The following is a 17,750-nucleotide window of genomic DNA, read 5'->3' on the forward strand; positions in this document are numbered from 1 at the left end:
TCTTTCCTGTCCTCCCTTCAGCCTTATCCCAGGACAGATGAGGATTGGACTACTGGGAAAGCTGCTAGCCAGAGGCTGTTGCTAGGAAGTAAAGGGAGAGCCCTCAGCTGAATAGAATGCCATAGAGTCCACCCTCCAAAGTAATTTTCTCCAGGGGGAGACAGATCTGTTGTCTGGAGTTCAGTTGTGATCCCAGGAGATCTTCAGGCTCCATCTTGAGGTTGGCTACCTAGGCCTGGCAGCACCCTCTGGGTTACTTGATGCCTCCTGATTGGCATGACTTAACTAAGCCTAGCTGCTTGCTCCTGTTCAGCAGCAGCAGCCCCCCTATGAGAGGGGCAATGCCATAGACTCCACCCGCTAAATCAGCCATTTCCTCCTGGGAAACACTATTGCTAATCTGCAGGTGAGGGCTGGAGATCATTTGGAATTACAACTGCTCTCCAGATGGCAGAGATCAGCTCCCCTTGAGGGGAGTGAATATCTTCACTTGGGTGGGAAGACAGTAAGGCTAGGGGGTGGCTCACCCAGAGCCTCTTTTTAGAGCCTGTTGTATTTTTCTTCACAACGGGCCTTATTTATAAAAGCGCATTTGAGATTGGAGTGTCCTCATTTTTATGTTGCTACTATAGTTCATAATCTGAATCTGGGTGCTGGCTCTATAGCAGACCCTGAAAGCACTACAGAACATTGTCCCTCTCAGAATGTGTTGTTGAGAATAACCTAACAGCAGATAGTGAGAGAAAGAAATGACTGTCATCTTTATATTGATAAAACAACCTAGAGCACCACAGTAAAGGTTAGATGCAAATGGAAAACTCTGGAAAATCACGAAACACAATATAATGCTACTAAAATTCAACAATTTTCAGAGAACAGCAGCAGCAACACATTTATAGAAAAATTCTTGTATTCACTATAACGGGTGGCCAACGGTAACTCTCCAGATATTTTTGCCTACAACTCCGATCAGCCCCAGCCATTGGCCATGCTGGCTGGGGCTGATGGGAGTTGTAGGCAAATAACATCTGAAGAGCTACCGTTGGCCACCCCTGCACTATAAGAAAATACATAACACTCTACAATATCTAAGTACACAACACTTGTGTCTCTACAAAGTGTCTTAAATAATATTACTATAAATCATAATAAACAGTTAATGTCAATATCCTTGAGTTATATAGTTTCTCCAGTCAACTTCCAAAGTTTGTAAAATGATCCTGCTTCTTCCTTGCGGTGGATTAAAGTGCCAGTGCGCTCACCAATTCAGTGGCCAATACCATCTTCGAAATTTGATACATGATTTCATAAAATATTTAATCCAGCGACCTTTAAAGCTTCAAATCTTCAAAGAAAACAAGTGGGTGTGTGAAAAACCTGATGGGGATGCACATTTATCACCATTTTTGACCCAATCTTTTGTTGAAGAGGCTTCTCCCATTTATATATCTTTATATTGATGGCACTTTAGCACAAATCTCTTGATGACTTCTCCCATCAGTTTTAAATAGATGTTGAAAAACATAGGGAATGAGATGGAATCTTGGGGCAGAGGTCCCCCAGCACCATTTTAAAATTTACCTTTGAGATAGGACTGGAATCTGCAGAACAGTGCATTCTGGTTGTGAAAGATAATTCAGAAGGATACCATGGTATCAAAAGTTGTTGAGAGGTCCAGGAGAATGAACAAGGTCACACTCCTCTTGTCCATCTCCTGGTGCATGTTATCTACCAGGGTGACCAAGACTGTTTCAGTCCCAAAGCCAGGTCTGAAACCAGAGTGGAAAGGATCTAAACAATTCACTCAGGAATCTCTGAAGTTGGCCAGCCACTTTGCTCAAGAAGGTAGTTATTAAACTCCCCTAGGTCCAGAGTAGGTTTCTTAAGGAGTGGCCACGAGACAGGAGAGACCACTCTTGAAATGGTCCCTGTTATGGTCACCACTAGGGATGGGCCCAAACTGGGGGAAATGGTGGTTTGTTTTGTTTTGTGATTTGTTTGATTTCTGATCCAATTTGTGGTTTGTTGGTTCATTTGGTTCAGGAGGTGTAAAACTCACTGGAAGTCTTCAGCAGGCTTTCCTCCACCCACCCTCCAAGTTTAGCGAAGATTGGATTTGGAATGTCCAAGTTATAGCCCCCCAAAGCCAGTGCCCCCAAGAAAGTTCAGTTTAAGCTCTCATGATGAAAACTAACTCTTCTCTCTTTGTGCTGCAGTGCAAAGTAAACACAATGGAATCAGGGTGTCTGCTCCCACAGAGCAGAATGAAAGCTCAGTGATTGGCTCCTAGAGCTGTCAATCAAGCTATAGACAACTGCTATGGGTACTTCTAGGGCTCTCAGAAGTCTACCCCCAGTGTTGCCTAGCAGCTGGTTGAATCAGTGGCAGGCTGTCTGAGAAAACAAACTGCAAAGATGAAAAATGAAGTGCCATGGTCAGAATTGATTTGAAGTGATCCATGAATTGGCCTGATTCATGCATGAGCTGTGTGATCCATGGTTTGGTTCATGCCCATGCCTAGTCACCACCCGCTACACTTGCTGCCAGAGAAAAGCTTTGCTAATTGGCATATTTGGTTAACCAGAAACCCCCATTCCCCAAAGATGTCAGTTAACAAAGCTTTTACTGCATCATTGTTTACTGCAGTGTTAACACTTGTCATTAACTTTCTTTATGGCACTACAGTGATACTCCTGGAAGAATATCTCTCATTTGTTTTACTTTTTGTTGGTGTGGTTTTATATGCGTTGTTTATTAACTTGCATAAAAATTTAATAAAATTTAAGTTATTTTTAAAGAACACTTGTTGTATATTGACTATATTGTATCCATGGCTCCTGTTTACATAGGCTGATCACTTTTCTGAAATTTAATTTTCTTTGAGAACTCTATTTTTTACTTATTCAAATTGGTTTTAATAACTTGATTTTGTTAGTTTTAAATTGTTTAGATAGGGTGTTTGGTTCTACCATACTTTATTTTAAACACTTTTTACAAACTTTTTACAAACTTTTGTCTTGTTCAAAAGCCCATGAGCTGAACACACAAACTTTTAAATAAATGGAATGGAATGTTTTCTCTCTCTCTTTTTTTTTTTAAATTATTCTATATTAACAGGTACAAGCCGATGAAAACTGTGTCTTAGAAGTAAAAGATTTAGAACCCAATGAAATGTACATATTTGCAGTTGCAGCATATTCTTCAGATGGAAAACTCATTGGTGATGGCATTGGGGAAACAACAAAGCCCATTCTTGCATACCCACCTCTTTCTGCTGCTACTGCCAGAGCATACCTGGTTCAGGTAGTAATGATTTTTCAGAGAGCTGACTTGCATTTTTAATTTTATTTATAATTTTTCTTGATTTGCATTGTTAGTATTGTCCCTTCTCTCCTCTTTGCACTTTGGGAATACAAACATTGTTAAAAAGTAGGAGACAGAAAAAAGAATTGGATCCAGTAGAAGGGGTCACAGGACAAACTTTCCCCACCTTGCCCCTTGCTCAAGCAGTCTGCCATTTGTCTGGAGATCAAAACTGCCCTGTAACCAAAACATTCCATTGGACAGTCTGCAGCAGCAGCAAGGAGAAATCAGGCAAAATTGTCTCTCTCTCTTCTCCACTGATGCAAGCTGTGAGCAGAAGAATAAACAAGAGGTAATTTTGCCTGATTCCCCTTGGCTGTTGTAGAATACCATTCTTCAGCACATTTTGTTGACTGCATGCACAGAGTTCATGTGTGTAGTATTCAGATGTCCATATGCAGATACAGATTTTAAATTTTAATCTTCTAATGATGTTTCTTTTCATAAAATGATGCTTTCTTCAAAATCTTAGAAGATTGTTCATGTTTCCCACCATGAAAATTTCAGTAGATGTATCTGCCAAATTGTCTACATTCCTTTAACCTGTAATTCTAAAGCTGTTCAATTCTTGCCTTTCTTCACTCTGTTTCTAGCCTTTCCTGGCTCCTACAGTCTTGTGTGAACTCTTTGCTTATCCTTTCCACACCCACACTCAAAACTTGATGTATTTTCCCCCCACAAGCACTTGGGATTTCTGATCTCAGTCATTCTGTTCCGTGTTTCAGCAGGATTATGAACCCTGTTTGTTATTAGTAAGACATACAAAACTTGTATTTCCTTGAGTAGGGAAGTCCACCTTCAAGGCTGAGAGATGCTACTGTATATGACATATTCCATTTGATTTGCATAGTACTGATTATTTTTGATGATGATTTAATGACTAGCTTTAATATTGAATATTTATTAATGCAGAACAAAATAACATAAAGTGTTTCTTTCTTCTAGTGTGCTTTTCAGACTGAGAACTATACGTTATCCAAAAAGGCATTTCAGCCCCTATGGGATTATTTTGTTTCAGCCCCTCATTCTCCTGTTGCTGATGCTGAAATTGTTTCTATAAGCAGCAGTTTGACCATTTCTCAGTACAGGTAACCAGCAGAGAGGATTTTAAAATTATGAATAGAGTTATATGGCTATTTAAGTATAGAGGCTATCTTATGCATGTAGGCTATATGACAATATTCTAGAGCTGATCAAGAAAATTAACTACTTTCACAATGATAAAATCAGCACATTATTATTTATTTATTATTTTCAATTTATAGCCTCCCCTTTCTCGAATGGGCTCTGAGCAGGTAACAACAGTCAATAATACAAGGTTAAAATAAGATACATATAATAAAACAATATACAAACTAAAATCAATATAGCAATCTAAAAGCAAACTCCAATTCTGCATTTGGTGGTATCAGTTGCCTCCACTCATTTTGTACGCCCCCCCAGCTGGTATAAGATAAATGGGTTGACAGAGTTATTTCATTGGTGTCCCTGCAGCAAGGAGGCCAAAGAATAACAGAATGTCTACCTCCTCAGTTGAATGGCTGGTAGAACAGCTCTGTCTTACAGGCCCTGTGGAACTGCAGCAGTCCCTTCTGATTTAATTAATTATATTTTGATTTTTTTGTAAAGTTATTTCAACCATCTAAAAGCTAATGGCGTGACACTGAATTTTTGTGATGCCAAATGAACCTGCGGAGTCAAGTGGAAAGAGGGTCTCTTAGTGCAATGTTTCCCAAAGTGGACAATATTGTCCCCTGGGGGGCGCTGGAATGATCCATGGGGGCGGTATTAGCCTTAGGTGCAATTGGGGGGTGGTGAGTAAAAATAAGGGGGTGGTGGAAGCATAAAGGGAGAAGAGAAGAGAAGAGAAGAGAAGAGAAGAGAAGAGAAGAGAAGAGAAGAGGGTGGGAGGTGGCAAAACATCAAGTTTCTGGGAGGGATCCAGAATTTCTAATCTAGAGAAAAATTCCAATTAACAAAAATAGAGGATTCCTTTTTGTCTTCTACTTAGTGTGAATTCACCCAATTAGACCAGTAATGAGGACCACAACTCCTTCCAATTAAAATATAAGGATGCAGCTTATTTACAAGACAGAATAAAAAAAACAGGTGTACAGACAAACAAGAAAGACAAAACAAAAAAACCTTACTAGTCTATCCTAGCCAATACTTGCTATAGCTAGCAGCTTCTCAAGTTTTTCTCTCAGCAATACAGTTCAAGTCAGGACAGTGGAAGCACTGAGGCAATTACACAAACTTCTCTAAAGAGTTTCAACCTGTAGCTTTCTCCTCACAAGGTTTTCTGCAGAGCGTCAAGCTTCTTACAGTCCTCTGGTTACCAGGTAGTTGCTTCTGTTGATTTCAGCCAACTGCAATGCCTCAGACACAGAGACTGATCTCCCACTCGCCTTACGCCACTCTCAAGTTCCTCTTCTCAGCAGGGCTTCCCTCCGATTTCACACTATCTGCCCCGGGGTTGCAGCTAGCGTCCGCTTTTTCACACCACAAACAGAAACTGGATTTTAGAGGTTTCTGTTTGCAGCACGAAAAAGCCAAAGCTTGCTGCAGCCCCAGGACAGATAGTGTGAAATTGGAGGGAAGCCCCACTGAGAAGAGGAGCTTGAGAGCAGCGTAAAATGAGTGGGAAATCGGTGAAAGAGTCTTCTGCAGGGCCAGTGCATGGGAGTAGGTGGGCAGGCGACTGCCTAGGGTACCACCCTGCCAGGGGGCACTACTGGGCATCCCCTTACTCCCCCTTCCCTTGTGGCACGATTGTGCCAGCCAGCAGGCAAGCCAAGAGCCCCAGGCAGTGCTGCCATGCCACCGCTTTTCTTCGCAGGGCAAACATTTCCTGCGCTTATCAGGGGCTTCCAAGAAAGCCTACAAAGAGCACCCCATTTTACCGCTGCCCGCTGCTTTCAGGTTGAAAGCGGCTGGGTGGAGCACCTTCCCATTGCGTTAGTTGGAGCTGACAAGGGTTGATAATAATTATAAAGAAATTTCAAAAATTCTCTGTGTACGGGAATGTTACTATGGTTGATTTTATAAAATAATTTTAGAATTTTAAGCTTCGAAGTGTCTTTACAACATCTTTGTTTACTCTGTGCACAAAATGTCACTGCATCTTTTAGTCCACTTCTTGAAAGTAGATTTCCAGTGGGGTGCTGCGTAACCTTTTTTTTGAAAAGGGGGCGTTAAGCCAAATAAGTTTGGGGACCTCTGTCTTAGTGTAACCACAATCTGCAATATAACAGTGAGTCTTTAGCTGGCATCATAGCCCTTGTCAACTCTGCTACACTGTCAAAAGCTCTCTTCACTAGATATTGAAATGATGGTAGATTATGCTTGAGGAGTAAGACTCAGGGTACCATCCAAAAGGTTATGTGGCACAATAGCACTAGCTATGTTGATACGTCAGATGCATTGTAGTAACCAGTTTTTACCATCTAAGTATCAAAAACACTGTCTCTGTTGTTTGCGGTTATGTACATATCTCAAATAAGACATCCTAGGAGAGAGACAGGAGCTCCATAGCACATAGTGGTAAGCTGCAGTACTGCAATCCAAGCTTTGCTCATGACCTGAGGTGGATCCCAGCAGAAGTTGGGTTCAGGTAGCCAGCTGAAGTGGTTGACTCAGCCTTCCATCCTTCTGAGGTTGATAAAATGAATAGAGTGTAGCTGTAGGGGAATGCAATGGCAAACCATCCTGTAAAAAGTATGCCAAGAAAATGTCATGATGTGACATCACCCCATGGGTCGGTAACAACTCGGTGCTTGCACAGGGAACTGCCTTTACCTTTAGGAGAGAAACAGTGCGATGCAGTGAATATTGTTGGTTTTGGATATAAGAAACCCATGTTTAAATCCTTGCAGAACTCTGAAAGGTAGAGAATTATCTTGTGCAGATTATTATTATTATTTATTACTTCTAATTTATATCCCACCCTCTCCGTGAGCAGACTCAGGGTGGCTAATAATCAATTATATAAAACAATTAAAAACCAATAAAATACATTTAAAACATTTTGTGATGCTATACACTTGATATGTCGGGATCTTTCTTTTTCTGTAGCTTCTCAGCAGTGAGAGGTGGTGGTTCTCTCCCAGATTCAGATGTTGAAGGCCTGTCGAAACAGTTATGTCTTACAGGCCCTGCGGAATTGTGAAAGATCCTGCAGGGCCCTTATGGCCTCCGGGAGGGCATTCCACATTTCTGGTGCTGCCACCGAAAAAGCCCTAGCCCGTATAGAGCATAACCTGGCTTCCTTTGGTCCGGGGATGAACACAGTGCTTTCTGGGGGACATGCGGAGAAAGGCGGTCCTGTAGATAGGCAGGCCCCCAACCATAAAGGGCTTTAAAGGTCATAACCAACACCTTGAAACGAACTTGGAGCACAATAGGCAGCCAGTGGAGCTCTTTCAACACTGGCCGAATGTGCTTCCATCTAGGGAGTCCCATCAACAGCTGTGCTGCAGTGTTCTGCACTAGCTATAGTCTCTGGGTTAGGGTCAAGGGTAGCCCCATGTAGAGAGCATTACAGTGATCTATTCTCGAGGTGACAGTAGCATGGATCACCATAGCTAAGTCGTCATGCTCCAGAAAAGATTACTAACTCTTAGCATAAACTACTTCACAAAATTGCCATGCTACTCTGAGTTCCTGGGGGAAGTGTTGGATATACATGGAACAAATTAATGTTTAAACAAGCTGACATATTTTGGATTCAAAATGTTGGGTTGGATATAACTAGCTTTTCTGCCTATGACAAAGGAAAGAGATGTTGTCTTTGATCAACCAGAAAGGCTATACTAAGAATCATAGAATCATGGGATGGGGGTATGAAAAGGAATTGGAGTGAATGAATGAAAAAGGTGTTTTGATCCAATTAATTGTCACACACACATTCTCTCTCTCTGTATATAAAAAGGAACCTATTCTGTCCCAGGAACACAATTTTGTGAAGCATTTCAGTCTATTGTGGGGGGAGGTGGGAAGATAGTGCTTCATAGTCAGAAATTCTAGTCTGGATCCAAACCATTTTCATTCTGTTTAAATAGACTGCTTGTATCAAAAAGTTCAGTACACATGCTAAAATGGGCTAGGACATATCTGAACAAAACAGATCCTTTGTTTTTTCTAGCTCAGTTGAGAAATGAAAATTGTCTAGCAGTGTAGCTTTGATTAATAGAATCCCAGATGCAGTGGGAACAATTCCATAGTTGGAAGGTAGAATAATGCTGTAAATGGTGATATGTTGTAAATGTGTGACTCGGATAGATCACCCACAAAATGTTAGTCCCAGAGTCACACTCATAGGCTGCGATCACACATATTAAATAATGCACTTTCAGTCCATTTTCAATGCCCTTTCTAACTGGATTTTACTCTATGAACAGGCAAAATCCGGTTGGAAAGTACATTGAAAATGGATTGAAAGTGCATTATTTAGTGTGTGTGATCACAGCCATAATGTCTCTGAACACCAGCAAACATCTTGAATATTTCAAATGGAAGGGAAAAAATCCACCTAATAATATGCATGATACATAATAGAAAGGAGTGAGTTTTTCACAAAAGCTGTTGGTGACCCTCAGATTTAAATTAGATTATTCAGCATTATGCAGAAGTATACTGCATCCATTGTGAAAGGAAAAGGTTGTGAGAAAGAGTATGCAGAATCTTTCTCAGAATCAAAATTTGAGTAATTGGTTTAGCAAAAGCAACAGAAATTAGATTTAGATACAAAGAGTGAATTTTTCAGAGTAATCCTAAGTATCATTCCAGTATCTAAATTAATTGGCCTTAAATGGATGTAACTTTAGGATTACAGCATGCCATTTTAAAAAATTAATGAAGTCACAAAGCATGATTCAGGGCCAAGAATCTGTCCTAGCAGCAGCAGATAAACAGCTTCTTGTCTGGAGTTCTGAAAAAGTGTTTATTATTATTAGTATTAAGTGTGGGCCCATGGGGGGGATTCCTTCCCCCCATTTTATTAGGTCTGGGCTGCACTGCTGCTGGCATGCTCTGTTTGGCTCCCAGGCCATGCTGCTGCTGCTAGAATGCCCAGCAGGGTTCCTGGGCTGCCCTGCCACAGCTGCTGGGCCCAGTAGGCTCCCTGGCTGTGCTGCCACCACTGTTGGGCCCAAACACAGCTTTCCAATGCAGCCACTGCTACCTCTGGGCGCAGTGTAGCTCCGATGATGACCATCATAAGTAGGTGAGTTTTCTGTGCTTGCTCAGATAATGTTATTTTACTTTTGAGTGGATTTAACCTGGTCATGTATGGGGTTTTTTAAAAAAAGATTTTAGATTTTTCTGCAAACTGTTTAGTGCAAGTGTGGTCCAGATAGATATCCACAAAAAAGGGGAGACACTTGGGAAACAGTATATAGGTTAATTACTGTGTATGTATGAACATGTATGTGTGTGTGTGTGTGTAGGTATGCATATGTATGTTATGGTGTTTGTTTTTTCATGTTTTGTAGATTAATTCCCGATACTGTACATCATGCTTCTCCAAACCTCTTATACCTGTTTCTCAGGAACATTTTTATTATCAGTGACATCCATGTGAGTGATAGAGCTCTCTTCTCTGATTCTGTTTCTTTCAATGAACTAAAATATAGCAGACAGGTATGTGTGGTATAATTACATGCTTTGGTGTGGTCATTGTCTTTTTTACTTTTCAGGTTTTTAACGCAAGCATTGATCTGAATTTTCATGGGTTGTGATTTCTATACTGAAAATTGGTTTTTTCTCATAAATAGAACTTTTAAAGAAAATAATTTAAAGGCAGATCAACTTCTTGAAGTTGAGGCTTTTTTATAGGACCAGTTTCATAGCCTTGGTATCTTTGAAGACAGCCATAAAAAGTCTGCCTGAGGAGACTTACAGCCCAATCCTAACTCCTGTGGTAGCTGGCTGTGGCGTAAGTGGGTGCCGTTTGTCCACTTCCTAAGGGCTTAGCTCTGCTCGGGCCTGGGGGGCCGGGGGAAAGAAGAAGCGTAGCTCACCGCAAGGGAAACCGTTGCCATGGCAACTCTGCTGTAGTGTGGGTATGTGGCTGAGGCGTTGGCGGAGGCAGTAGGAGGGTAGGGGCTTCCCTGGCTCCCTGGATTGGCCAGTCCCGGCGCAGGCACTGTGGCACAGGGGTGGGGAGACACTCCCCCTGGAGTGGCTGATCGTCTGTCCATCCCCACCACAACAGAGAACTGTGCCAATCACAGGCAGATGGGCACAGTCAAAGGAGGAAAGTCCCACCGATGTGGGGAGGGGACAGGAGTGAGGGTGGGCACATGGGAGAGAAGCGTGGTTCACTGTCAAGGTGTGGGCGGGAAGGGGAAGTACAGAGCTGCAGGATTGGCCAGTCCCCTGGCTGAGCCCACCCACTGTCAGAGACTTGTGCCAGTGGCAAGCAGATGAGTGGAGGCATGTGACCTTCCAGCCAGCCATAAACAAACAGGAAAGACAAAGTGCAGAAACTGGGTGTAGAGACCCCAGGCAAAATGTGTGCATCGGGACAAGCGGATAGAGTCCTGGCATGCCACCAAGTCCCACAGGAAAGCCTTCCCCTGCATGGACTCGGAGCCATGATGCCCCCAATACTTGCGGGGAACTCCCCCCCGGGGGCAGCAGAAGACAGAGTGTGAGGCACCAGCCATGCATCCACTCCATTTGCTCCCCCTGCCCACTGGGGGTTGTGCAGGCTGCTGGGCCAGCCAGGGTGAGGTGCAGCCCCTGGCTCCCCTCCTTCTCATGGGATGAGTGGGGCAAAGACCCTCTCCTCCCTTGTCCAGCCTTGCAGCGGCAAGGTGGCTCATAGCTCCCTCCCCAAGCAACAAGTGAGCCTGCCCTCCAAGACAGTCCCTCAGGGAGGCACTGGCAGAGGGGAGGGGGAGGGGCACAGGGAACGTGCAGCAGACACCAAGCAGGAGAGACAAAGCAGGGCACAGCTCAGAATTTATTGTGCTGGAACCAAGTGTGATGTGGAGAGGCCTGCAGGCTGTGAGGCTCCACTCAGGAGGGCAGGAACAGCTGATTGAGTAGGAGGGAGGGTTGAATCACTGCACATGGGAGCCTCTCTGGTGATTTCCCACCTGCAAAACAGAGACAGAGATCAAGAGCACCTGAAGGGGTGGCAGCTGCAGCATGAGGCTATGTTTCAACCAGGGACTCTCTTAAAGGGGCAGTCTCTGACCCACCTCCCCATAGGCATCAGAGCAGCTCCCCCCCATGATGCTCTGCCAGGGGTGGGAACGAGGCAAAGGACAGACAAGGGGGGCACTCCAGCGGCATGCAGGGGCTGGGGCGAACGCCACGTGCTTGAGCATGCTACCAGGTTCCTGTGCCAGAGATGCTGGCAATCTGCCCAGCCTGAGCGAGGGAAGGGGGCAACATGAGGGTGCGCAATCACACTTACGTGTCCATGTGCGAACACTCCGGAGGCCGGACACCTGTTGGGGCTTGGAAACAGGAAAGGCTAGCCACAGAGTGGAGACTTTGTACTCCTTGCAAGCCAATAGCTCACACTGTACTGCCTATGTGCCTTCTCTGTGCAGCTCCCTCCACCTAGTGCTCCCGCCCTCACGCTAAGTCCACACGGCAGGGAAGTCTGCAGCAAAGTCCTGTGCCGTGTGCCCTACCCTACCTAAAGAGTTGTGTGGGGCCAGGACAGAAGTTTTCTAGGAGACGGGGAGCGGCGATTGGATGTTGGGCAGGGGGCTCGACCAGCCTGGGGTGTGAGGAGATTGGGGAGGCAATTGCACAGCTCCCTAAGGGGTTTGCAAGCAGTGGACTTTGTTTTCTGTTTCAACAAGTTTCTATGGGGCACGCCAGCATTTTCTGTGGCACAAGTTTGTGCCTCTTGGGGGGGCGTGTCAAGGCCCAAAGTTCTTAGGGAGCCAACTAAGCTGGGGCACGCCCCTGACTCCGCTGCCCCCGAGCTGGCGTACGCCTCTCCACTGGACTTCTGCCTGTGCTTGGGCGCAGGGCTGAGTTGCCACTGTTACTGTGGTACAGTCTACATGTTAGTCCAAAGAACTATATTCAGGGATGTTTCACAGACCAGCTGAGCCAGAAGTAAGCCTGCTTCCTTTTACATGTTGCATGTACAGTATGTAAATATTTTTCTAGCCATCTAATTGTGGAAGGAGCCAAGTGCAAGAACTCTGTGAAAAACAAGAGTTGTCCTGTGCAGAATCATTCTGGCTCATGCTTAATATAAGCATATTACAGACTCAGGATATCATTCAGTTGTTGGCCCTTTATCAGTTCTGTGAGCCTTGATGGAACCATTAGGACCTATTAAATTGCTTGTCTTGGCCCCTCAGTCCAGCTTTGTATGCTGTGTTGGCATTCCTTCAGTTCTAACTGCTCCTGTTCTGTGACTTTCCACAAAATTGTTTCCTGAACCAGTTCTATGCAAGTTATTGGCCCTGTGAAAAAATTAGTATTTGGATTACACAAACTGTTTTGCCTGTGACCTTTATTTACCACAGAGCAGCAAGGAAGCAAGAAGGTCATAAAGTGTAAAGGTTCTCAGTCAATAACCTGTTAAAAAGAAAATTAATGCATTATATTGCCTTCCTTTACGCCATAGCCCAAATGTTTTATATTTAGGGACTAATTCAGAAACAGTATTACAATTTCTATGTTTAAACAATTCCCCATCCTACAGGGACAGAAGTTCAGATGCTGCTACTATTACTTTGCTACTCCCTAGGTAGTAGACCTATTACATTTTCCAAATTATGGTTTTACTCTTTTAATTTTCTGATAGAAACATGAAGATGTGATTTTAGATTTATGTGTGTTATAAAATTTGTTTCTAAATACTGTATTGGAAAAATACAACTTTTTAAGTTTTATGAAGACTATGTGTTGGTAGGCACATTAGAAGCATCCTGAATATAAAGCTCTTTTGCTGGATGCTGTTTCCAATGACAAGATGTTTCTCATTCTAATTGCCATGATGTTGTTATAAATGCATAGATGGAAATATTTTTTTCCTACAGGTTGCTAGGTTAGCTGAATGTGAGAGGATGCTAATGGCACTTGACCTCAGTAACTGGTTGAATGATGTGCCATACGCCTTGCAATCTGTTGTTCAGTGTTATGGCCTTATAGCTCCCCTGATCTATCACAGGATTCACTCAGTCCCACTCATTCAGGTAAGAGTACTTTTTAATGAATTGAACCACACAATATGCCTCAAAATGTAATGTTAAAAAGCAACTAATTAACAACAACAGCAAAAAGCCCCTTGGAGCTTGTTGTTCAGTTGCACAGTCGAGGCTGACTCTTTGCAACCCCGTGGACAACGTCACGGCAGGCCCTCCTGTCCTCTACCATCCTCCGAAGTCCACTCAAGTTCGTGTTAGTTACATCAGTAACGCTGTCCAGTCATCTCATCTTTTGCCATCCCCTTCTTTTGCCTTCTGTCTTTCCCAGCATCAGGGTCTTCTCCACTGAGTGCTCCTTTCTCATTTGGTGGCCAAAGTATTTGAGCTTCAGCATCTGACCTTCCAGGGAACAGTCAGGATTGATTTCCCTTAGCAGTGACTGATTTGATCTTGCAGTCCAAGGGACTCTCAAGATTCTTCTCCAGCACCACAGCTCAAAAGCATCTATTCTTCTGCGCTCGGCCTTCCTTATGGTCCAACTCTCACAGCCATACATTACTACTGGGAATACCATTGCTTTCACTATATGGACTTTTGTTGGCAGGGTGATGTCTCTACTTTTTATTATACTGCCCAGGTTCGCCATAGCTGTCCTCCCAAGAAGCAAACGTCTTTTAATTTCATGGCTACAGTCACTATCTGCAGTGATCTTGGATTCCAGAAATGTGAAGTCTCTCATTACTTCCATGTCTTCCTCTTCTATTTGCCAAGGTGTGATGGGGCCGGATGCCATGATCTTAGTTCTTTTGATGTTGAGTTTCAAGCCTACTTTTGTGCTCTCCTCTTTCACCCTCAACAAGAGGTTCTTTAGGTCCTGCTCACTTTCTGCCATTAGAGTGGTGTCATCTGCATATCTGAGGTTATTGATGTTTTTCCTGGCAATCTTAATTCCGTCTTCTGCTTCATCCAGGCCAGCATTCTGCATGATGTACTCTGCATATATATTAAAAAAGCAAGGTGACAATATACATCCTTGTCGAATTCCCTTTCCTAGTCTAATTCAATCAGTTGCTCCATATCCTGTTCTGACAGTTGTTTCTTGATCCTTATATGGATTTCTCAGGAGACATGTGAGGTGGTCTGGTACTCTCATCTCTAAGGACTTGCCAGAGTTTGTTGTGATCCACACAATCAAAGGCTTTAGCATAGTCAATGAAGCAGAAATAGACGTTTTTCTTATACTCCTGTGCTTTCTCCGTAATCCAGTGAATGTTGGCAATTTGATCTCTAGTTCCTCTATCTCTCCGAAACCCAGCTTGAACTTCTGGTAGTTCCTGATCTACATATTGCTGAAGCCTAGCTTGTAGGATCTTTAACATGACCTTCCTGGCATGTGAAATGAGTGCAATGGTGTGATAGTTTGAGCATTCCTTGGCATGACCCTTCTTTGAGATTGGAATATAAACTGATCTTTTCCAATCCTGTGGCCACTGTTGTGTTTTCCAAATTTGTTGACATGTGTGCATCACTTTAACAGCATCATCTTTTAGGACTTTGAATAGCTCAGCTGGGATACTGTCATCTCCGCTCACTTTGTTGTTAGTAATACTTTCTAAGGCCCATTTGACTTCACACTCCAGAATGTCTGGTTCGAAGTCAGCGATTTCACCGTCATGATTGTCAAGGACATTGAGATCCTTGTTGTATAATTCTTCTGTGTATTCTTGCCACCTCTTCCTAATCTCTTCTGCTTCTGTTAGGTCCTTGCTGTTTTTGTCCTTGGAGTTTACTAACAGTATAATCCTAAGCAGAGTGTCACCCTTCTAAGTCCACGGAAGTTGATTGACTTAGAAGGATGACATTCTGCTCAGGTTAGCACTGTAAGTATTGTTTCTATTTTTTTGTAGTCTCTGCGCATCATGCTGATGGACTTTGAACACGTGCAGAGCTTTAATTAGTAAACTTCTAGAACCAACTTCTACGCATGAAAAATCCTCTCCCTTCAGAGGTACATTCTTGAGTTACATTTTCAAAAGGCAGGAGTGCAGAATGCTTTCCTGCATTCCCACAATTCTTTTTTCTCTGCTGCTGTTACAACAGCATTTAAGAACACCACGTTCAGAGGCTCCTTCTCTGCAGAAGAATTATTTTTCTGTCAAAACCTCTTTTTTGCTTTTTCTGTCTTCAGTTTGTTCATGGACACTGAGGGCAATCATTAGAACATGGTGACAGTGAGTAGTGAAGCTGCCTTGGGCTGACAGCCACAATCCATGTCTACTATGCCTTGTATAGCACATGACAGAGACTCAGTTCATTGCCTGAAACTCTTGAAACGGGCAAGACGTAACCAGTCTATGAGAACTATACTCCCCTTGGAAGCAGCCTTTCTTAGCCTCTGACAGGGGTGTTGAGCTTATGGCCCATGGGCCATAACCTGCCTGCCCAGGGCTTTTATCAGGTCCATGGCTCTTTTCTCCCCCACCCCTCTTGTCATCACCCTTTGAAACTCCGAGGCTGCTGAAGTTCCCAGCTCCTTCTGCTTTGTCTTTGCCTGCTTCAGCAGGTAGCTCTTTTGGGCTTGCAAAGCTGTAAATAAAATGCAGAATGTATTTTCCGTTAAGGTCTCTGTGCCCAGATAGACTACTTTGGGAGTAGTATATCTGGGCCCAGAGATGTTAATGGAAAATACATTCTGCATTTTCCTTGCAACTTTGTCTGTGCTGCAGTGTATTTCAATGGAGTAGAGCTCTAGTGGTTTCATTTCCCAGCGTTTGTATGGCCAGTTAATCTGCTGCTTCTTGAATTGTCTCCTTGCAAATAAAGGGTTGATACTTTGAGCCAGCTTGTGTCTGCTGAATGGACCTAAAAACTGGTGCCTAGTGAATACACTAACCTGAGAATCCACAGCCAAAGGGGGAGATATTACACTGGAGAGCTGTTGAGTAGACATGGGGTGGGAATGGGGAAGAAGCTTGCAATGCCCAGCCATTTCATGTTTTCCTAGGCTCAGAGCATTTTATATTTTTAGTTTATGCTGTGATCCTTGTGCTTTTTCTTGATGTTTTATTTTTAAAATTGTATTGCCAAATCCCACTATTTCTCCACCTTTCCATTTTAAACAAAATATTGCAAGAGTTTTAAGCATGCTTGCATTTTAAGTGAAGATATTTTTAATTGCATTTGTCTGTGTCCTTTACAAAGTTTATATCTCTACTACCTGGCATTACATTTTATGACACACATGGCCCAGCCCCACAAAGTCCCATTTATGTCAGATTTGGCTCTCATAACAAATGAGTTTGACACCCCTGGCCTCTGGGATCTTTCGCTGATATATCAGTCTGATTGTTGAGACACCTATCTGTTCAGTGTCAGTACTGCCAATTCACCTTTTGACATTAGAGTCACTAGTACATACTCCTTTGGTACTGGTCTAGCAGCAAACAAAACAATTGACCCTGAAGCTTCAGGCATGATAACTATTGTAACTGAAGAAGGAGCAGCACAATTGAAATAGCAGCCTAAGGTAGATAAATATAATTCAGATCTTCTCCACTTTTGGTGCGAGCACCTGAGGTTGATCTTTCTCTCTAGTCTTCTGCTACCAGTGTTGCTATGACCCAATGTATTAAGGTGATTTAAGAGATCATCTGGAGAACTCTATTGGTCAATCAAAACAACTCCCCAGATATTGAACTCCTGAGATTTTTTTTATCAAAGGGCAGTTAGAAGATTCCCTTCAAGAGAGACTTCAATCATCTCCTTTTTTACTACCAATGGTATCAGCTAGCATTGCTTCCTTATCTCATTTATGATACCATGGCTGCTGCAGGCATTCATCACCTGGCTTCTGGATCTAGCAGTGACACCTTGATATCATGAATATGATCAGGATTGTAGGAATCAGTTCCAGTTGATCTCTCAATAGAGAAATTAATCATCATCTTCAATTGCTTGACGGGCTGTCATATAGATCAGGGGTTCCCAACCCCCAGGCCATGGATCAGTACCGGTCCATGGCCTGTTAGCAACTGGGCTGTGAGTTGTATAATTATTTCATTATATATTACAATGTAATAATAGAAATAAAGTGCATAATTGCATCATTCCAAAACCACCACCTAAAGTCTGTGGAAAAATTGTCTTCCATGAAACCGGTCCCTGGTGCCAAAAAGGTTGGGGTCCACTGATATAAAGGATTTTATTTATTTTATTTATTTATCTGGGATTTATATCCCGCCCTTCCCACCGAGTGGCTCA

At 43.1% G+C, this 17,750-nt stretch overlaps 1 protein-coding gene across 1 annotated transcript in view; it reads left to right on the forward strand.

The window, feature by feature from the left end:
- Positions 1-17,750, forward strand: part of CFAP54 (cilia and flagella associated protein 54) — a 330,085-nt gene that overhangs the window by 83,765 nt on the left and 228,570 nt on the right. The window contains exons 23-26 of the mRNA XM_060244423.1: positions 3,118-3,303; positions 4,309-4,451; positions 9,855-10,002; positions 13,383-13,538. Of these exons, the coding sequence (XP_060100406.1) occupies positions 3,118-3,303; positions 4,309-4,451; positions 9,855-10,002; positions 13,383-13,538 (633 nt within the window). The remainder of the gene's footprint in view (positions 1-3,117; positions 3,304-4,308; positions 4,452-9,854; positions 10,003-13,382; positions 13,539-17,750) is intronic.

The sequence above is a fragment of the Heteronotia binoei genome, chromosome 8 (genome assembly GCF_032191835.1).
Source record: "Heteronotia binoei isolate CCM8104 ecotype False Entrance Well chromosome 8, APGP_CSIRO_Hbin_v1, whole genome shotgun sequence".
Classification (NCBI taxonomy): Eukaryota; Metazoa; Chordata; class Lepidosauria; order Squamata; family Gekkonidae; genus Heteronotia; species Heteronotia binoei.